Source organism: Letharia columbiana (genome assembly GCF_014066305.1).
Source record: "Letharia columbiana isolate WasteWater2 chromosome Unknown Sc0000020_s0, whole genome shotgun sequence".
Lineage (NCBI taxonomy): Eukaryota > Fungi > Ascomycota > Lecanoromycetes > Lecanorales > Parmeliaceae > Letharia > Letharia columbiana.
In genome coordinates, this window is record NW_023501061.1 from 622,071 (window position 1) to 643,464 (window position 21,394).

General features: G+C 50.9%; 7 protein-coding genes across 7 annotated transcripts; 3 read left to right on the forward strand and 4 right to left on the reverse strand.

Annotated features, from left to right (window-relative positions):
• Window positions 1–1,198: 1,198 nt before the first annotated feature.
• On the forward strand, window positions 1,199–2,970 carry HO173_006777 (uncharacterized protein; the record flags this gene model as incomplete). The annotated part of the gene is made up of 7 exons (XM_037308683.1): window positions 1,199–1,642; window positions 1,694–2,091; window positions 2,148–2,218; window positions 2,275–2,468; window positions 2,520–2,586; window positions 2,639–2,723; window positions 2,775–2,970. 7 exons carry the CDS (start codon window positions 1,199–1,201, stop codon window positions 2,968–2,970), a joined length of 1,455 nt encoding a protein of 484 aa, XP_037164526.1.
• Window positions 2,971–5,358: 2,388 nt separating this feature from the next.
• Window positions 5,359–7,065, reverse strand: HO173_006778 (uncharacterized protein; the record flags this gene model as incomplete). The annotated part of the gene is made up of 3 exons (XM_037308684.1): window positions 5,359–5,420; window positions 5,477–5,819; window positions 5,875–7,065. 3 exons carry the CDS (start codon window positions 7,063–7,065, stop codon window positions 5,359–5,361), a joined length of 1,596 nt encoding a protein of 531 aa, XP_037164527.1.
• A 279-nt stretch (window positions 7,066–7,344) lies between these two features.
• Window positions 7,345–7,807, forward strand: HO173_006779 (uncharacterized protein; the record flags this gene model as incomplete). The annotated part of the gene is made up of 2 exons (XM_037308685.1): window positions 7,345–7,428; window positions 7,592–7,807. 2 exons carry the CDS (start codon window positions 7,345–7,347, stop codon window positions 7,805–7,807), a joined length of 300 nt encoding a protein of 99 aa, XP_037164528.1.
• A 597-nt stretch (window positions 7,808–8,404) lies between these two features.
• HO173_006780 (uncharacterized protein) lies at window positions 8,405–9,820 on the forward strand (the record flags this gene model as incomplete). The annotated part of the gene is made up of 3 exons (XM_037308686.1): window positions 8,405–8,604; window positions 8,673–9,021; window positions 9,149–9,820. The coding sequence occupies 3 exons, from the start codon at window positions 8,405–8,407 to the stop codon at window positions 9,818–9,820; spliced, it is 1,221 nt and encodes a 406-aa protein (XP_037164529.1).
• Window positions 9,821–11,472: 1,652 nt separating this feature from the next.
• Window positions 11,473–11,997, reverse strand: HO173_006781 (uncharacterized protein; the record flags this gene model as incomplete). Its single annotated transcript, XM_037308687.1, has 2 exons — window positions 11,473–11,499; window positions 11,560–11,997. The coding sequence occupies 2 exons, from the start codon at window positions 11,995–11,997 to the stop codon at window positions 11,473–11,475; spliced, it is 465 nt and encodes a 154-aa protein (XP_037164530.1).
• A 676-nt stretch (window positions 11,998–12,673) lies between these two features.
• Window positions 12,674–13,144, reverse strand: HO173_006782 (uncharacterized protein; the record flags this gene model as incomplete). Its single annotated transcript, XM_037308688.1, has 1 exon — window positions 12,674–13,144. One exon carries the CDS (start codon window positions 13,142–13,144, stop codon window positions 12,674–12,676), a length of 471 nt encoding a protein of 156 aa, XP_037164531.1.
• A 1,884-nt stretch (window positions 13,145–15,028) lies between these two features.
• HO173_006783 (uncharacterized protein) lies at window positions 15,029–16,451 on the reverse strand (the record flags this gene model as incomplete). The annotated part of the gene is made up of 2 exons (XM_037308689.1): window positions 15,029–16,215; window positions 16,283–16,451. 2 exons carry the CDS (start codon window positions 16,449–16,451, stop codon window positions 15,029–15,031), a joined length of 1,356 nt encoding a protein of 451 aa, XP_037164532.1.
• Between the last annotated feature and the right edge of the window lie 4,943 nt (window positions 16,452–21,394).

Sequence of the window (21,394 nt, forward strand, 5' to 3'; positions counted from 1 at the left end):
GACTTCCCCGAGGCTCCAGGAATGTGCATATGCTGAACATACGTATACTTTACCAACTTACGGGTTTTCGGGGTAGCTCGACACCGTCGCCCCCCAGGAAGGTCGCTGGAGGTATTGGTGGATTTAGGGTCGGGAATTCGGGGAATTCGGGTGAAGAGGCATATATGATCTTTTCTAGGCCTCGGCCGAGCTGTCAGCTCCGGTAATGCCGCCAGAGACGTTGACCAAGACCCGAAAGCATCATTAAGTATCACATTTCATCCATTTCCCTTTTCCCAACAGTCACTGAGCGGTATCGCGGCTCACGGCTCGATAGATAAGCGCCATAGTGAAAGTGCAGCGGTAGATGTTGGTCTTGTTAAGTTAAGTTTGGTTGTACTTATAAGTTATACCTTATACATTATACCTTAGCGGAGGTCGAACCGTAGTCGTGAGCTCGGAGATTTGGATCTCGCTTACTAGTGTAGGTACTTTAGGGCTGAAGATTCAGGTGGGGGCATCAGGGGGGAAAAAGTCTTGACGGGAAGGAGATATCTGGCGAATAGGTGACGTCAATATTTTGAACTTTTCCATCTCGCTACCTTAGACTCTAGAGATGGCTTTTCTTCTCCACCTCTTTTTCTAGCGAATACATACTTTAGTGCTTCAGATGTTTCGTGCATCGATCATTCCCTTGCCGGCTGCCGCCTTCTCCGCCACACTATCTCACACGCTTTTATGAATGAAAGCTCTCGATCAATGATATTTCATGTAATAGGCAATTCTACATCAATGATTGGCTCGCTCGGATGCAAGTGGAAGAGCTAGGAATGCACTGACCGGGGTAGCTTTGAAAAGCTTTTCGATAGTGGCATTTCATTGGCGTCATTGAACCAAACAAAGTCCAGACCTTGACCACCATTTGCAAGTGACATGATTCTACCACTACGATTAGGTACTAGAATTTACTTTACTGGGCAAGCATGGATGCGGTCATGACCTCAAAAAGAATGCAGCCTACCGCCAGCTCCTGCCTTTTTGCCCGAGCTCTTCGCGAGCATTACGCGGTGTCGGGCTGACGAAATCATTGTTGATTCGGTAATTGCCACCCATACTAAGGTAGATATATATTCCCACCTGGCCACTTTCTTTACCCTTTTCCCTTTCATCACCCCACGTCGCTATTCAATCATTAGCACAAACATCCCATTGCTTCAACATGTTTACTCGTTCAGCAATTGCTGCAATCTTGGCAGTGGCGCCAGCTATCCTAGCTGCCCCTGCCCCCGCTCCTCAAGTCACCGAGCCAGCATCCTTCGGTCCTGATGTCCAGGTCTCATACCAAGCTCAAAGTACCGCTGGTCCGGACTACCCACTCGCCGAGGAGCTCGGTGATGGATACACCAGCGCCACGTACCATGGTCCGTACACCGGCACGCCAACAACCACCGGTGCGGCGAATGGACCAACCACTCTTGCCGCCTCCATCCCGCCCTTGCCATTGAACCCGACGGCGACCTACTATAACACTGGTGGCAAACCCATTAACCCTTTACCAGCTCCATACACACCGGCTGGCGGTCTGGGCACGAACGGCACGCTCCCACGCTACATGGTGGAGAGTGACTTTGATTACGAGTCGATCGCGTTGGGCTTATACCAGGTTCGATTTGCTCGCTCTTAGGGACAGAAATTCTGCTGACACCGCTGATAGGAATGGATTGAGCTCGATCTCTTCCACGACGGCCTCGCTCGCTTCTCCGAAGCCGAATTTCTCGAGGCCGGCCTCACTTCCGAGTACATGTCCCTCATCGAATTCATGGCCGATCAGGAAACCGGCCACTCCACCCTGTTGACCAACATGCTCGGCGAGACTGCACCCAAGCAGTGCGTCTATGACTATCCATACAACACCGTCCGTGAATGGCTCGACTTTATGCAGCGTCTGACTCGTTTCGGAGAATCAGGCGTCTGGGGTTATATCAACCATCTCGACTCGCGTGAAGTTGGCCAGCTTCTGGCTCAGTCCATCGCTACCGAGGCTCGCCAGCAGCAGATCTTCCGCCAGATGAGCGGTCTTACTCCGATGGATGTATGGTTCGAGAACGGCTGGTGAGTTGGGATCGCAAACGTTCGGAGCGATATGGGGAACTGACTTCGAAACAAAGGCCTCAGTCGTGGTCATGGACTATGCTCGCTCCTTACATCAGCTACTGCCCAGAGAATCAGACTCGTCTCGGTATGTGGATACGCGGACACTGTTGTGTGGGACAGCAAAGCTGACAGCCTTGACAGCATGGCAAAATTTCCCCGTTCTTCACATTTTGAACAACGCCAACATCAACCGCTACTCGCCCAACGACACCGCCCAGGATGGTAGCGAGGTCACTGGCTCCCGTATCACTGACCCGTCGATTTCCAACCTAACGTCAGGTTCATGCGAGAACCTCAACGTTACCGGCTACGGTTGCGGCCCAGCGATTGGACACGTATGTTGCTCAACTCTTTCTGGTCCTATGATTTGGTACTGATCTTCATAGAACAAATCAGAACCCCTCTCCTTCCCTGGCAAGAAAGTCCTCTTTGCTTGGGATGCCCCTGGCCAAGGTAAATACATACGTGTCTTTATTTCAATTCAATTCGCTGACATCACTTACAGCGGTGGGTCCCAACAACAGCTACGTAACGTCTACAGCCGCAGGAGCACCTGCCTGGGTAGGATGGAGCCAGCAGCTCAATTTAACGTACGTTCCCTTCTTCCACCGCGTTGTACTGTGAGCTGAGAACCCAATCAGATATTCCCCATTGACCCTCACATCAAATTCCACCGGTTACACGTACCAGCCCGAGGGTTTTGTTTACGGCTCTGACGGCATCATCAACGGCACCATGGCCATTATGCTCACAGACCTCGACCTATTCGTTACGCCGTTCAACACCTCCATGTTGAACCCCCACATTGTGGCACTGGGGCTCTACATGGCAGGCTAGGTGTTTGCCTTGTCCGTACCGTTCAATCGTCACAAGGCCATGTGTTTTGTGGGTAGAGGTTTGGCTGTGGGCTGTCGCTTACGCACAGCATAATGCCTTTACGAGGTTGTACTATCAATAAGAAAAGCGCTTTGTACCTAGCAGCGATTAAATGTAATCCTAATCAACTCATCGCGATGCCTTCCTTTGGCGTGCCTAACAATTCTTATCAGACACTCCCGCATTGATACCTTATTTAACATTACCATCGTCACAACTCCTACTCTTCCCACTCACAACTCAGAACTACCCACTTCGCCACGGCCCGACCGCTACTTCTCGGTAATGCTACCTAGGCTACTTCACTCTTGTTAACTCCCCCCCCCCCCTCTTCCCTCCTACGTAAGATACCTCACACTTATATAGTTACAATACTCCGCCCTTTCCTTCGCTTTCCCTTTCTTTTCCTTCCTTTTCATCCCTTCCTTTTCCTTCCCTTCCTTTTCATCCCCTTCTTCTCATCCCTTCCTTTTCATCCCCTCCTTTTCATCCCCCTCCTGAAATCACCGTACTCTTTCTTCATTTACGCGCTTGGTTGGTTGGTTGGTTGATTACTTGATTGATTGCTTGGTTACTTACTTGCTTGCTTGCTTGGTTGATTGGTTGATTGCTTGATTGATTGCTTGCTTGCTTGCTTGCTTGCTTGTTGCTTACTTGTTGCTTGATTGATTGTTACTTGATTGATTGATTGTTGTTCTTGATTGTTCTTGTTGATTGTTGTCTTGATTGATTGCTTCTATTGCTTGTTTTTTTGTTGATTGATTCCTTGCTTGCTTGCTTGCTCTTATTGTCTCTCCTTTCTTTTATTATCATTTCTTTTATTATCATCATTTCTATCTTTTATTATCATCATTCCTTTTTATTATTATTATCATTTCTATCTATCTTTTATTATTATATCGATCTATCGATCTATCTATCTTCTATCCATCCTTCCACCCTTCCATCCTCCCATCCTTCCCCCTCCCATCCTTCCATCCTCCCCTTCCTAATCCCCCTCCCTTCTGATCCCCTACTCTTCCTTTCTCTTCTCTACTCTTCCCATCCCTTCTAATCCCCACTCTTCTCTTCCTTCCCTCTCCTCTCCTCTCCTCTCTTCTCTTCTCTTCTCTTCTCTTCTCTTCTCTTCTCTTCTCTTCTCTTCTCTTCTCTCCCCCTCTCTTCCCTTCCCTTCTACAAAACCGACCAACCAACCAAGTCTCCGTCCAGTGCACTACTCCCATACTCTTCGGCTTTCTAACTTTTTTTCTTTCTTTCTTTCTTTCTTTCTCTCCCGCTCTACCCCCGCTCTCACCCTTTCAATCGTGGTCGGTGTCGGTGTCGGTGTTTGAAAATGCTGTTAGCGCTGCGGAGTGGGGTTGATTTTGTGAGGAAGGATGGGATGGGGAGGTGGAAGGGGAAGGAAAGGGGAAGGAAAGGGGAAGGAAAGGGGAAGGAAAGGGGAAGAAAGAAAGAGAGAGAAGAGAGAAAGAAAGAGAGAAAGAGAGAAAGAGAAAAGAAAGAAGAGGGATTGCGCGGGTCGGTGGGGTAGGGTAGGGTATGTATGCTTGGGGAGATTTTACTGAATGAAGAAGGGAAGCTGTGGGAGAAGATAAGAAACAGCGCAACACCGTTGTAGCAGCGCCGATAGGAATCGAATCTATTGCGGGATTAGATACCTCTAACCGGTGGGTTGGTAAAAAGATTTTTTTTTGGATTCTGTTTGGGGGTATCTAATCAATTATGGATGGATATTGAGGAGTAGAGGAAGAGGCAAGGATAGGGTGCCATGCAGGTGATGGGAGAATTTCGCAGTGCCAACAACCAGCGACTACTGCACCGCCGAGACAAAGTGGAAGCGCAGTAGAAAGAAACAAAGGAACCCCCATTCAATATTCGTGTTGCGACTTCAGCCGCAGCGCAAGGGGTCACCTCGACTTCCCAATATCAGCAGATCAATTCGCTCCAAGTCACCATGCCCAGAATCAGTCGTTCGTCAGGTCAGTCATACCAGGGCCCCCCCACTCGTAGGTCGCACTCGTAGGTCAGGCACGTCCATTGGCCTATGTCCATGTCAGATTTGCATCAATGTTGCAACAAGATGAAAAGCGAGACTTACCTCTACCGCCACACGACAGGAAGTATGAAACGTGACCGCGTTATGTTATGGCGTCGCCTTCTTCCAGATTGATTTTATTCTGCAATCAACCTGCCGGCGCCGTCCTGTTGGGGTGCTTGCTTAGATGCGAGCCATTTAAGATGGGGTGGAAGCCTGGCTGGGGGCACAGCCTGTTCCAAGCTATCTGGACATAAATTTCATCTTGGTAGCCGACGTCGAGCAGAGATTGTTGAATGTTACCACCCGCAGAATCACTCGTTCGTCAGATCAACCATGCCAGGACCCCAGTCAAAACTCAGGCACTGCCATCTCCCTGGTCAACACGTTAGCATCGACCAAGATTCCGCCAGGAACATAGTGAGCAATCACCTCCGCCATTAGGCGACAGGAGGTAGGACACATCCCCACGCCAGATGATAGCATCCCCCTCTTCGAGAGTGATAGGAGTGTGGCTCCAATCATTGACCCGTGTAAGTGATGGATGTTTTGTCCGGTGTGACCCCCTCAGGATGTTGTAGAAGCCAGTCTCTGGGGACAACTTGGTCAAAGCTATGTGGACATAGATCTGGTCCTTATTGCCAGCATGAAGGAGCGACTGTCTGAGGTGCGTGGGATCGCTTTCCTTGAATGCGCCAACGATAAATGTAGCCGGCATCTTAGGAATGGCTTTGCCCATTGGATCGTAGAAAGGGCGGAGGGTCTGGCGCCAGTTCTGTAATAAAGAGAATCGTCAGTACGTTGGTGGGAATGATGGTGAGTGATTGTACCGAGACAAACTCATCTCGCACCAAGTACGCTTGAACCGGCAACACATATGACCGTGCCGTCTCCGATTCCGCATTCACCGGAAGGCCCCGATCAATTATTCCAACTACTTCCCGGATTAGAGCAAGGGAAATTGCGTTTGGGATGACTGTGTAGCCGTCCGCCTCCACTGAAGCTTGGACTGGAGCTTGTTGCAATGGTGGCAAGTTCGGCCTGGGCAGGATGTCATAGGATGGCGGCAGGAGTCGAACGCCAGGTGATCCGTATGGCAGGTCGAAGGAGCTCGATGGTGTCAAAGGCTTGGAAGGAGACCCTAGCGTGAAAGCGGCGAAAGAACGAGACGGCGAGAGACAAGGACGTGGGAAGGCCGAGCGAGGTGCGGTAAAGAAGGGAGAGCCAGGAAAGTCGCGGGTCGGCAAATGAGGACTTGGGGCGATCGAGCTAGGGCTGTTGGAGAATGAGGCACCTGCCTGTTCACGGTAGCCAGAGGAAGACGAGGGCGCTGCGAAGCGAAGTTCATGGGGACCCGGGACCTTGAATGTGTTGAGGAACGGGAGATCCACGGAGGCTATTGTGCGAGGGTGCGGATACAACATGGACATGGGAACGTCTCCATCGTCATCAACGTGTGCACCGGTGGATGATTGAGGATCGGCCAGATGCAGAGGTTCTTTGCGAGAGCGACCGTTTCGACGCTTTCCTGCCTGAGACTCACGGTTTTGGGTCAGCGACTTTGGTCCAACGGATGTAGGAGCTCGAGCTCCACTGGAGATACGGTTCGGAGCATGATGGTGAGAAGCGGGCGTGAACTGAGCCCCAGCCAAGGAGGTCGGGATATTGGAGGGCTCGCGTGAGCCCTGGCTGTTGCGACGACTCTTTGGAGGACGAAGCTCGGCCGAGGAAGCAGTCCGTTTGGAGGGGCGTGAAGGTAGCTCTTGGGAGCGAAGGGGCGGAATCGCGTTGCCTGAGAGGTATGGGGAGCCATAGGCCACGGAGAGCTGAGGAGGTGAAGGAGGCAGCGAGGAGAGCGGAGTGTCCCCAGCAGATGAGACGGTTGGAGGGAGATATTCAGTTTGCTCCCTCGGTTCGGTTTGGAGTGTTCTCAGAGCTTGGGCTGCCTCCTCGGTTCTCACTGCGTCTCCGACTTCGGAAGAATGTTCGGCCGAAGCCAAGGGTGGAGGTGGTGAGGTCATTTTCGAGACTGTTCTTCGTCTTCGAGGTAATTGCAACGAGAGGGTTAATTAATTCTTTTGACGCTGAGTATCATCGACCCTTTTGTATTCGAGCGAACCATTTCCCTGCCAGCCCCAGGCTCCATCAGTCATCTGCCATTCATACGACAGCTAACTCTGAAACGAAGCCCTCGCTTCCGTTCGCCGCTCCTTGTCGCTCCGCACAAATAGAGTCCTTCACGCCCTCCAGACTATCGGGACTCGCAGAAAGTATCGAATCACGACAGCTCCGAGAAGAACATGTCTTCCACAGGAGCATCTGATTCTGGCTCGAATCCTTCGATGCTACACGGCCATGCAGCTTACGTCGCTGCTGCCGCGAAGGTATGTCTACTCACCACTGTATCTGCATCGGCCTTAAGTGTCATGCATGATTCGTATTGTCGAATCCTTCACCAACCATCCAATTGTATTACAAGATGATCGCTTTGACTCTTCCTGACCTTTGATCTTCAGAAGTCTTGACTAAAATCTCACGTTCGCACAGGAGACCATCGGATCATATACCTCTGCCGACATGCACAGTGCAGGCAGCGCTGATAAGCAAGCTGCGGTCGATGAGATGCGTGCTGCGAAGCAGGCTAGTGACGCTCAAGGTGAGGAGATAAGCAAGAACCAGACACTTGGCAAGGTAGAGCAGAGTCTGGGGAGTGCCACTGGTTGCGAAGGCATGGAAGAAGAAGGCGGGAAGCGTCAAAGTTGAGTAGATGATAGGATACTCGCTGCACAGGCCAGCTGCAGGGTGATGATTGGATGGAAGGAAAAGCAGGGCTAGGAAGGGGAGACAGGAAGTCACGAATTGCCACATGAACAGGTGAAAAATGGGGCATAAGAGATAATTTTTTGAAACAAATTCGTCGGGACAGAGATGGTGATATTCGCAGGACTGTAGGCTAGTTTCGCAGAGCCTCAAAATTGAATTCCCCGAGTGTCTGGGGTACATATAGACCAGCAAAGTCAATTCATCACACCCACTTTCTCTACATATACCTTTTTATTTGCCACTTTTAATCCTCGTAAAAGATGTGCAACAGTGCATAAAGTAATCTATCAAAACGCATGTAATCCTGCATTGCAGCTGCACTCCAGACAATAAAAACCTGCTTCGGATTTACAGCGGGTGATAACTGATAAAAGATAAGGGATAAGGGATAAGGGATAAAGGATAAAGGAGTTATTCATACATATGCGCACCCGGAACTTGCTCGCCACCAGTGAACCATGCTGCGAGCCGTTGCGGTCGCTACAGGATGATCCCTTCCACAACAAGTGCACTAGTAACATTCTTTCTCCCAGCAATATGCTGCATAGCAAACTGCCTAAGATCTCACTGCAGGGTGCGTTATGCCGCTGCCACTCAGCCAGGGAACGGTGCATTATCACCGGATGGCATCTACACACCTCGGCCACTCATCCACACCGTACTATATCCACATATGGTTATACACAAGCGAAATCCTTGGTCTACGCGAAACATGGCAATCCGAGTGAGGTGCTCAGGTACGTCGGTACCTGCATCTCTGCATCAAAATAAAGGGGGCGGTGCTGAATATATTGCTACCGAACAGTCTACACACGCATAGCATTGGACCCCCACATTCTTCCCTTGTGACGCTACGGACGCTCTCGGCGCCCCTCAATCCTGCGGACATCAATCAGATACAAGGTACCTATCCTACCGTGCCTCCCTTTACGAGCTCCCTCGGCACAACGCAACCGACTGCTGTGCCGGGCAACGAAGCCTGCTTTGAGGTGCTGGCGGCCGGCTCCGGGGTCAAGAACGTGCGGAAGGGGGATTGGGTCATTGCGAAGCATACAGGGTTGGGGACTTGGAGGACGCATCTGCAGGTTGAGGAGGAGAAGGTGATGAGGGTGGAGAAGGAGGGGTTGAGGAGTGAGCAGGTGGGGACCGTTGGGGTGAGTGTGTGTAGGAGTGGGCCCTTCGTCATGTTACACAAGAATTTTTTTGAAGATTCCAATCTTTACACAAATCATCTTTCAACGACTGCTGGGGAAACCCACTGCTGACTCGGGACTCTTCAAGGTAAACCCTGTCACTGCCTACCGCATGCTCAAGGACTTCGTCAAGCTAGACGAGGGCGACTGGTGGATCCAGAACGGTGCCAACAGCGGAGTTGGCCGAGCAGCCATCCAGCTAGGAAAGAGGTGGGGCTATAAGTCCATCGCCGTCGTCCGCTCACGGCCGGGTGAAGAGGGAGAGAAGCTGAAGAAAGAGCTACAAGATCTGGGCGCTACTGAAGTTGTCACAGATGAAGAAATGCAACAGAAAGGCTTCAAAGATCAAGTTAAAGATTGGACCAACAGCGGCCGCTCTCCCCTCAAACTCGCCCTCAACTGTGTCGGCGGCGACGCCGCGATGGCAATGGCCAAGCCCCTCTCCTCCGGCGCCTGTATGGTGACCTACGGCGCCATGTCCAAATCACCCATGCGGGTCGGAGCGGCCATGCTGATCTTCAAAGACCTACGCTTCTCTGGATTCTGGGTGAGTAGGTGGAGTGATGCGCATCCGGAGGAGAAGAAGAGGACGGTGGATGAGTTGTTGGAGATCATGAGGAGGGGGGAGTTTCAGGATACGCCGATGGTGGGGGTGGGGTGGGACTGGGGGACGGAGAGGGAGGTCCTCGTGGATGCGGTACAAGGGACCTTGGAGGGATATAGGAAGGGAAAGGGGGTTTTTGTCTTTGGAGACACGTAATCGATCGATGAAGCGTTGTGACAACAAGCTCATACTGTTGATATTCAGATACTGAATACAAGAAATGCCTCTTCACCACCCCTCCCTCAATTCCCCTTATCGAACTCTCTCCACACTCGACCCTCCATCCCATTCCATCCCAGCCCATCGAAAACACTCAAACCGCACGCCGTGTATTCAGCCGGCGCCCGGGATCTCCCTCCACCTCCTCACCTCCCAAGCTCCGTCCGTTCGTTTGTTCGTTCGTTCGTCCGTTCGGCCCACCCTTTCCACCCTACCCCTGTAATCGACTCAGACACCAAAGTACTCCTACACTCACACGCCATCCATCCATCCATCCATCCCTTCATCCTCCATCCATCCATCCATCCATCCATCCCTTCATCCTCCATCCCACCTCTGTCTGCCCGTTTGCTGTCGTCGAGCTCGCGTGCTGTGCCTGAAAGCGGGAACGTTGAAAACTGTCACTGAAAAACAAAATGGGAACCACCGATCCCCTTATCGCAGGGCACCAGCAACCCCCCCCCCCCCCGCCCCATTCCTGCCACCCACGCGCCGGGATCGACTCGGTCCCGTTTCACACCTCACGCGGAGGCATCGCGGCGGGTAGGAATGAAACACCGTGGCCTTTTGGAACAGAGGCGAGGACACGCTGCTACAGTACGCACCGTCCTTCTTTGGGGTGGGAGGCTGGGAGGGACCACGGCGTTGGCGGATTGCGGTCGTTTTGGGTTTGTGCGTTGGGGGTGGCGGGGGGTGGAGTAGTAGGTAGGTTGTACGGGTCGATGCGAAGGCTGGAGGGGATCAATCAATAAGTGATGTACATTCGCTATCTGCAATGCAAGCTAAATGGACAAAATCGCGCTGTGTTCGTTTTTCACCGCGGGCTGGGTCAGGTGACTGATGTACTTCCGGGGTATGATGCGAGGATTACCGGAGAGGGAAGGGGAGGAAATAGAGATCTGGTAAATTGAGGGCAATAGGGTCGTGGAGGATGGTGGGGATGGGGATGGTGAGGGGGTGTGAGTGTGAGAGGGTTGCGGATGTTAGAGGCGGGGGAAAGGAGGAGTGAGGATGGGGGCTTTGGGTGGGGGTGATGGAAGGTTCGTGGTTTCTTCTGTAGGCGGAGAGGATGGTGCGTTTGTTTGTGTGTTGGGAGGGAAAGAGGGCACGATCGGCGACCCAAGAGATGCACTGTCGGCGATAGGTCGCCGGAATGCATAGCTATGTCCTTTGGAAAGCGGTCCTGATAGTTTAGACCTGCATTGTTCTTCTTCGCGCGCTTTTTGCAGTGGAACTTATCGCGTAGAAGTAGAGGGGACAGGGTGGAGGGGTAGGATGGGGAAACATGTTTAGGCGGCTTTTACGTCGATTCTTGACGGGCTGGATTCTCCAAGGAGAAGACAAGGAACAACAAGCGTAGCAGGTTTGAGCTGGATCTGTGTGCCTGGTAAAAGATGCGAAATGATAGCTTTTTGATAACGCGAACGGATGAAAGAGTAAATGTAGGGACTATCATCTTACTTCAAAACATACCTTGCGATCATTGCGACCTCTATTACTTTGAACATTGCACAGAAAACTCGAAAAGAAATGATCAGTACCAACTACAGTTCATCCAGGCAACGAATCGTCACTAATCCCTCACACAGCTACTTGCGTTGCGAAAGTCTCAGGCACTGCATAGAGAAAGTTAGTAACTGCCGCATAATAAGTGTCCGTGTGAGAACGTTACTCACCTGTGCCGGTCCAAGGAGCAAACCATAACACTGGCTCGGATTCAACGTGTTCCCATTCGAATTCGGGCTCGTCGTTTCGTGGAACAACGTGCACTGCTCCGGATCGCCGTTGACGGCGCCCATGCCCGCCGTGGGCCCGCTGAAGTCGAGCTGTTCCCGAAGGGTGGTGGCTCGGCTGAGGCTGTAGGACAAGACCGGCATGAGCGCGTTGTTGATGTAGGGTATGGTTTGGTTGCCGTAAGGCAGGGCCATGGTGGTGTTGAGGCCGGTCCCGTTGGAGTTGCAGTTCAGGCCGCTGTAGAGGACGATGTTCATGTTGGAAACGGGGGGGTTCGTCGTCGAGTTGTTCGGGGCGTTTGTGCCGTTCGTGGCGTTCATGGCGAGAGTGCCGGCACTCAGTGCCAAAAGGATGGGAGTCGCAAGCACGAGGGTATACATGGTTGGATTGGGAGTTTTGAGGGCTAGAGGCCGTTGAAATTGGATGGAGAGGTCGTTGAATCTGGCGGGAATGGGCAGGTGTTGCCATGGTTTATGTAGGCAGAGTCCACAGCACTCTGCGGGCAGACACAAAAGACAACAGAAAGCCCGATAGTAGGCCTTGTCCAAACATGAAATCCTTTCGGTGAGTTGTGTTTGTTAAGTGTCTTTCAAATCGGGCAGTCCTTGTTCCCGATGATGCCATTCAATTGCCTCAAATAGCTGATCGAATCCTTTCAGAGGGTCCTGTATGTCAAAGAATCCCCCATGCAATAATAACGGGTGTTTCTTGTTCCATTGTAAGCAGGATAAGATTGGCAAACGTAGGTTCTCGATCCTTTATCATGGTTCAAGCGTTCTTTGTGATTGACGCAGCGCGTCTCTTCTGGCGCCTTTCTTCCGCTACTGTCTTTGACGAAAAAGGTCAAAGAGCGTTGAGGCAACCTGTACCCACGTAAGCAGAATGTGCTTCTGTCAGAACTTTGGGATCTACCGAAGAAGATGGATCGATACTTTCAGCTATGTTTCCGTCCATAAAATTCCAGGCACGTAGCAATCGGAAACTTTGCGTTGCCATTGAGATTGAACTTCCTGTCGCTGAATGTTTGATACTCTGTAGCGAAATCTGGGTCCAATCTCATTTGCTATCTTTTCGAACATCATCCAAGAAGTCTAGATATGCCTTCTGACATTCTTCTGAGCGGTCGATATACATCTCGTGACAAGTTCCATCGACCACTTCAAGCTTTGACCAGACTACTTTCTCATGCAGCTCTCTCTGCGAGTCCAAGCCTTCAAGTACTGCCAAGCTACTTTTCGCAGGTGCCAGAATCAGCATCGGTACCGTAATATCTCCAAGGCAGTTGCGAGCATCCATTGTTGAAAGCAACTCCGCGTGTCCAGCTAAACCCTTACCGGTGCACTTGGCCACTTGGTCCTTCCACCAACTAAGGTACGCTTTGTCTGACAATCGATCCGTACCAAGAGCCTCTGCGGCACCTTCGACATATTCATGCGATCTGAGCTCCCGGCACGCTGCTGGCCAGCTGCTATATTCAAGGCTAGCCTGTTTTGTGTCGCTGCCGGCAGAAACATGGGCGTGGAGCATGTGGTGACGCTTGCATCAAAGAGAGCTCGAAGAGTCTCTCTGCTTCACAACGAGATTTTCGGATCTTTAGAAGCTCGCTTACAACGGATGAACAGGACCAGTCGACGAAGCGTGCTCTACTTATCCCTGAAGCCGGATATCCAAATCCAGAATACGCCAAGCACGCGGTTACTCCAATAAGTGACGAGCAATAATCCATATGTAGTAATGATCAAAAAGTATCCAAGCTGAAAACCGTCATCGAAGAGGTATCACTGAACCCATCAACAGCGCTGCTATCGGTGATCCGAACTGACTGATGAAATGACAATATATCCATCTCAGGTACTTTGGAGTAGAGACGCATCGATGCGAATAGCGTATTCACTGCGGTCTGCGACTCGATTGAGATCTCATCGACCCCCCCCCACTCATCTCACTGCTCATGTACATGTAAGCACACAAGGGCTTTACCCAGTCGCCTTTTAGTAGTATAGGTTCCTTTGGGGCCAGAGGCTTATGCCACCACATAGCGCACATAAGAAACGCACACATCATTTCGCAAGTAAGTAAGATTCGAGATCTTGGACAGACAAAGGGGTAGCCACTTACACATGCGCTATTGTATTTACGTCTAGCAGAGTGACGGGTAAGGCGGCAACAAGGCGCCCAATGAACTTGTACAAGCATCCACGAGGCTTGGATGATGACCAGAGCCTTGGCCACGTTGTTTGCTTTGCTTTTGTCCTTGATCTCTGCTTCGGAGATATTGGGTAGGTGGCCGCAGCTTGCTAAGAGCGCGACTCCACGAGCCGTGAGGGTGAGCCTTTTACAGCCATTTGGTAAATATTGAGCCCGGTCGTCCGCAATCTCGAAGGTGGGTTCGAGGCGAAGAAAGAATGGGTCATAGTCCACTCGTGGAGTAAGGTATCCGGGGCGGTTGCCCGTTCCTCCCACCAATCGTATGGCTGCTTCCCAAAATGCCTCTGTCTTTCTCTCAGACGGCTTAGAAGCTTTGCCGAACTCCATTGCCGCCAAGCAGTGAAGACCACGAGTTCTGGAGCATAAACACCGGTAATAATCCATCGAGATTGAACCATAAGCGAGTTCAGGGCCGTCTGTGATTTGCTGGGAACGTTTAGATGTAGGGCAGTCCAAACACAAAGTATGAGTGTGAGAACACATGAGATGATGAGTGAAAGGGTCCCACGCCCGTTTGGATCGCCAATGTACTGGACATATGGCGTTGGTTGGTCAACTTGCACGGACATACATTGCGGGGTTGCTGGAGCTGTAAGGCATCGGTGGACAAAGAACGCGTATATAAGGAGGCCAGGCAAGCAGAAAAACATGATCATAGGTGGCTAATCCCTCCCAAAGGCGACCAGACTTGGGAGACGGAGACAAGTTTGTAGCCCCATAAGATATTGGGAACTTACCATCATCTTCTATTACAGCAAGGAACAAGAGTAACATCAAAATAGTAATGTAGGAGTACTGCTTTGAGGCACAATGGTTTGAGGAGGCGCCCCGATCCAGAGCGATAGGGTCACGCATCTTGGCCCCCATAGAATTGTTTCAGCTTACGCCACGAATTTCTCAGATCTGTCAAATGTGAGCCGCACTTCGCTGTGGAGACATCTGCATAGTTTTGAGTGAAAGGAAAGGGGACGGTGGTTTTTGGCGGGAGTGCGGATGGCTTTGCTCGTTGGATGACCATTAGAAGGATAGGCGCAGAGACTGGCTGGACATGAGCGAAGAAGGCGACGTTGAAGGTTTGAAATAGATGGCCAGGCAGAACAGTGTGGTTTTAGGGATGGGCGGGTTAGCGGAAACCGGAGGCTTCGATGATAGGTTTTTATCAATTTATTTGGTATCCAGCGTCTACCTTAAATATCCTAATCTCTACGACTTGAATGTTTTCAACGCTGGCGTGCCTGGCGCAGGCGGGTCCGAAAACCTCGTCTCCACAAAGATCTTCTGCATCTTGTCACCTCGCTCATTGAAGATCTTGTACACCTCGTCCATCTCTTCAACCTTGACGCGATGCGTCAGCATCTTGTAAGGATCCGTTTTGCCCTCCCGGATCATCTGCAGCAATTGCTCCCAGTAAAGATGCACGGGTGCTTGTCCGTTCCCAATCAGGCGGATACCGCGTTCCATGAGCGAGCCGATGTTGAAGTGGTTGGTGAAGCCCACATAGACACCTGTGATACCGCAGCGGCCGTAATTCTTGACCGAGGTGATCATTTCATTGACGATTTCTGATGTGTCAGTCTCGGCGCCAACCATCAATTCGAAGCGGTGGGCCCAGCCTTTGGCGTACTCGCCGGCGACACACTCAAGAGCAACGTCGGGGCCACCATGTTCCATTTCCTTCAGGCGTGATGTTACGCTAGTGCCGTGCGGTAGGTCCGTGTAATTGAGGAGCTCGAGTTTTGGTATCTTCTCTTTGCAGAAGTCTAATCTCCATGCTCCGTTGCCGCCGTCGATCATGATGACTCTGCTTGCGCCGTTTGTGAAGCTCATCTCGGCACACATCTCTCCAATAGGTCCGGCACCCCAGATGGCAACGACATCTCCCTCTTTTACGCCAGTGTCAACCACGCAGTTCCAGCTCGTAGCCAGAACATCTGACAGGTACAAGCCCTTCTCGTCTGGTACATCGTCTGGCAGCTTGAGGAGGTTGACGTCACCGAATGGCACCCTCACGTATTCTGCTTGTCCTCCCGCAAATCCACCGGTAAAATGGCTGTATCCGAACATTCCAGCGGTTCGTCCACCATACATGGCATTCTCAATGGTGTTGCTATTCGTCCGCTCACACTGCGAGGACAGCTTCTTCTTGCAGTACATGCATTCTCCGCAGGCAATTTGGAAGGATGCGACGACCCTTTGCCCAACCTCGAGGCCTTTGACGCCTGGTCCCATACTATCGACTTTGCCGCAGAATTCGTGGCCAAGGATATCGCCTTTTTGGAGCTCGACGACGGAGCCGTGGTAGAGATGGAGGTCGGAGCCGCAGATGGTGGAGCCGGTGACCTTGAGGATTACGTCACGATCTTCGAGGATTTTAGGCTTCGGGCATTCGACTGGAGACAGGCTGTTAGCAGTGGCAGAGCGAGGAGGTCGAAGGGACCGAGATAGGAGTGTACGTACTCATTTGAACGTCGTTCTTGCCCATCCAGGCAAGAGCCTTCATGTTTTCCGAGGGATCTCCATATTTCGCACGGTCTCTGGCTGGGTTGGTCATGTTCTGCTCAGTGACTGCGTTGTCACCGTGGCCCATGGCCTTTTCAGCCAGGTTGGCGCTCTGTGACATTGCCATGGTAATTGTATCTGTTGGGGAGATGCTTCGGTTTCGTTTAATAAAAAGTCGAGAATATAAAGAGTGTATGATTCAAGAACGAGGATTAAACCCATGGCCGGCATGTTGATAGCTACGTCACTATCATGTCATTACCGGCCACGGGTAGTGCCTCCGGGACATCTACCGCGTCCTCCAATGTGGTCTCCTAATCGAGATGTCATTGGCGATACTATTCATGGCAAATCTCGGCGGCGCGAAGTATGCCTTGAGAAAAGCCTGAGAGGAAGAAGGCGGTTGGAACGACCAAACAGGTAGGCATGTCACATAGAGGAGGGAACGCAGAGCGCGGCTGGAACAGCCGCCAAGCCTGGAGCTCTGAGCTCTAATTAGCTTCATCACGTGATTTGAGGTTGCTAGCCTCGATGCAAGAGCTTGGCATTTCGCCTTCTCTACGACATTAAGCATACATTTGTATATCTCACGTCAATACGCTTCTCCAGAGCTTCTAGCTCCGCCTGACTCTCCGGCTTTTGATTTTTCATTCAGCCATTATCCTTATGCCATTGAGACATTCAAGGAGTTGGCCACAATTTCATGATCTCGCTCAACCATCGTCAAGATGATGGAAAAATGGACGTCTTGTCACAGTCTAGATTCCGGTTTTGTCTACATTAAGATGATCAATCAGTAGCCAATAATCTAGCGGCTGCTATATCGACGTTGTATCTGAACGGTGAATTGCATTCCCCCCCCCAAAAAGACAGTCCATACGGACCCGTGCTTACTACACGCCTCAGTATCTTACAAGGTAAGTCAACTTCCCAAGTCCCAGCGACAATGTCTTGATCCTCAGTCTCAAGACCAAAACCTCACAAGATCGAGCTATCCGAGAAGTCTCACCAGTCAAGGCTTTTGCGTGTAGTTCCAAGTTCAACACTCATAGTTCTCATCAGCCCCAAATAACTCAAACTCCCTACTACGAATGCCAGACTCATATCCCGAAATAAGCTAATAGGCGTTCATTCCAAAAATTCTACCTGGGCCCTTCAGTGGGGAGTCGCTGTTGGTCAGAATGCGCCACCAAGCACCTGATTTCTACATCCATTTCGTTTGGCCATGCTTCCGTAGCCACGCGAGCATGGCAATCCGCAACCCCATCGTGAATTGCGTTCTGGCAACATGAGGTTTGCTCCTATACTATCACAGAAAACTATTGACCTCCTCCATCAGAAACCATGAGGCCCCAGTGATTAGTAGCGCAATTGTGACTTTGGTAAGGAAAACCCACGGACTTCTCCCGCTTCCATTGAGCTCTCTCAAATTCATTCCAAACATAGAAGTTGCAAGGTTGAGGGGGACGTAAACAAAGGCGAGGATTGTAACTGCAATTATATTAATGTCTTCATCATCGTTGTATGCTCACTTTTCACGCTCACAGATCTTGACTACGCTTTATTAGTGGATGATGTCGGAACTTTGCAGTCATGAGCAAGACTTACTCCGTTTTCCTTCTTTGATCTGACGATTTGAAAGCTCAATGGACTTTTTCGATTCTTGCAATGGCCAATCTCCAACTTGAATGTGCAGATAAACACGAACCTGTGCTTCCAATCGACCTGCTTCCCGATGACTTGTTCTGAGGTTTTCTTCCATCTTGTGCCAGGATCTTTTCGACAGCCAACCAGCCGGTGTTTGGGAATCTATGTATCTCAAAAGATGGTTTAAGCCATCTTCCGAATCTTCCACCATTGCTCGCAGCCGAACTCGGTTTCTAAGCAGATCAGAGGTGATCTCTTCCCTCTCAGCCATAGGGCAAAGATCGTCCGCAAGCCCCAGGTGCTCAGAATATTCCTCACGGAAGCTCTCGCGGAAATCACCGATTCGGAATGTGCTGGGATACAACAAGGCAATCAGCGTTTTCTAAACCAAGTCCGTAACGTCAAGCGCTGGCTCATTCTCATTAAGCCAGTTGAGAAGACGTGTATAGTTCAAATGCTCGGATCTCCCGATATCATAACGCACCAGCCCGCATGAGTCTCGATTATGCGGATCTGTGTAGAATTGATAGCTTTCATCGGCCGGGCTCCTGAAAGGGAAGATATCACCGATCTCCTCCTCAACAGCATCCGCCAACATCGATTCCCATTTCATGCGAGCAATGAGAACGATGGGGAATGCATCTAATTTATCCAGGTCATAGTGACGCACCACTGTAGCGACAATCCCACCAATTCTGACGTGTCTGAAATCCAAAGGTCGCCTGTTTCCACTACAAAGAGCTTCCGAAAAAACGTGGGTCAATCCTCAAGCCCAATCCGAGCGCGTTCACCACACTTGGTTTAAGGTAATGGTCAGAGTCCCACAGCACTATCTGAACAGCAACATTGGCCGGTGGTTGCCGCAGATTCATGAGAAACGGAGTCACTGTCACAGCGCGGAACTGCCCCAGGCCGGGAGCTTTCGTCAATTGATAGGTCGAGTATGGTGAATCTGTGCCGCTGATAGCTGGAATCATGGTCGGAAGCTGCAATTTATCCCTGCAGTACCTTCTTCAGATATGGTTGTGGATGTTCTGCCCTGTAAGCTTTTAAGGTAGTCGACATAGGACGAATATCCTGTCCAGCCTCCAGAACAGCCCAAAGCTTGTCAACAGAATCATTGATGTCATCAGTTGACAGCCTCTCGAGAGGGACTGCGCCATCATTGATCGCGCTAGATTCGTCAGAGTTGCGAAGACCAAGACGTTCAGAACGGGTAACCACGCTGAAACAATTAAGACGCTCATGACGCTCAGTGCCCGGCCGGGGGCATGAATACATCATGATTCCTGTCTGTCTTGGAAGCTACTTGCCTCGAGGTTGCCAACACTATTCCAACAGCAAGAAAAGAGGACGTGGATCGATGGTACCGCCTGATCCTACGGCGGACCTTCCGATGATCGACGACCGTCTCTCAGATGTACGGATCCTCTCTCTCGACATGACGACAGTCGTAATTATCTCGACGGGTTCAATTGGTTGAGAAAGAGAGGGGACAGTATGAAGAAAGATTTCCGACATGATAGTGCTGAAGAAGACGCTATGAGAGGAGCTCCGTATGCATATGGGCGGATAGAATTTAATTTGATGCAATGAGTACAGAATAATGTACAGGGAACGCCTGTTTACCACATCTCTGCTCCGCAGGTCCTTGCCGCCTTGTACCTTTCGGAGTGACTAACCGCAACGTTCACCGTTCGCTGCCAGAGAGGCACAGGCCTTGTGCAGCGTCTGCAATCGCTGATTTGAGAAACAGTGTGCCCTTGCGCAAGGAGTGGACAAGGTCAGAGTCAGCGACGTGCTACAATTCTGACGATGAGCAGTCATGGATCTACCCCACGAGGCTTTCCCTTCACTATACATCGTGATGATCGTCTTTGACAGAGACAAATGTTGCAGTATCAGTTCGAACCCCACGTTCTTCTTTCCTAACAGTGTACGTTTCAATTCGCGCTGTCTCCGCTGCCCGTATCATTAGCTCGCGTAGCATCGTTCTACTCTCCACAACCTGATGCCCAATTGCCATATAAGCCATTGAGGGCTGGGGCGCTTGACTGTGGCTGCCCCTGCGGCGCATGCTCTTCAAGGTCAGTATCGCTAGGAGGTGCTTTGATACACGCAATCTGAATTTAAGGGATGAATGGAAGGCAAAGCTGCCTGCTACTGCTGCGAAACGTTCACAGTCGGGGCTGTACAGTTGCCTGCGGAGTTGCTCGCCTATTCTCGCATCATCTACCTAGTTTGCTCGCTTGCAGGTTGGGGCACAACGGTTGTTGAAAGGGTGAAAAGACGAAGTCGAAAAGGAATATGCTGACCGAGATGTCCTTTGGCTTTGGGAAGTGGCTTGAACATCTGTGAGAGGCGCCATGATGGCGGATGGTTGTGCTAAAGCTGCTGCTTTTCGCATGATGCGGACTCCTTACGAGATGCCTGACTCTGGGAAGAGAGAGGATGTTGAGATGGATATATACTTAAGTATGGGACTGCGGTGACCAGTCCAGAGCCCAACGCGGGGGCCGACGCTGGCTTGTAAATGGCCTCACGATCCGGTATTTCAACGCTCAAGAAGAACCCAGCCAGCTTCAAGAAGCTCGTGATCGTTCAACGAGCGTTTGTGGCACTGATGGTGGGCCTCGGAACAAAGTGCCTACCAGAGCTATGTCGTTTCTAAGCTTGCTAGCGTAAGGAATCAGGCCGTCAACGCTTGTGGTCATTATTCTCTTGTAACTCTCAGATACTAAGGTATTACGTGCATGAACGTGGGGCTCAACTGGTCTCGTTATCAGAATTCATGACCATGACTATCGGCGGATAACTCCGGAGAACTCTGCATGTGACTAAGAATCAGATCTGTCCGAAACCTTTGCCGGTAATGATAATGTAGATCAGATCCCTTTGAGATCTAAAAATCAAGACCTCTTTGAGAGTATCTTCGATGCTGGTGAATCATTGAACTGGTCAATTTACCGGCGGCCAGTTGGTCTGATAATTAGCATGCAAAATTTCGCTGGCATCAGCCTGGCTGTGGCCAAAGCCTTGTCCGATCTAAGCTGGGGTAGAGCTCTTGGGCTGGGCTCATGTCTGCGCTGTCCAGCGCCGGCATTAACCTGGTCATGGTCAAAAACGTGGCCGGCTTAAGTAACAAGACCGGAAGGAACGGAGGAGAGTTCATCACGGTCAAGAGAAGAGGTCTTTGGCTAGGCAAAGTAGGGGGTAGATGTCTTTGGCTGGGCTGAACATCCCATGTGCTGGACTCATGTCTGCGCCGCCCCAGCATTCTATACACTCTGCATTACCATATACTCTACTGGGTCGAAAGACACCTGCCTCATTGGGTCTAGCGAAGAAAGTTGTGCTAGCGTGCAGGACGTGTGACTTGAGATGCATGATTGGCTGTAAACATTTCGTGAGCATCACCAGTGT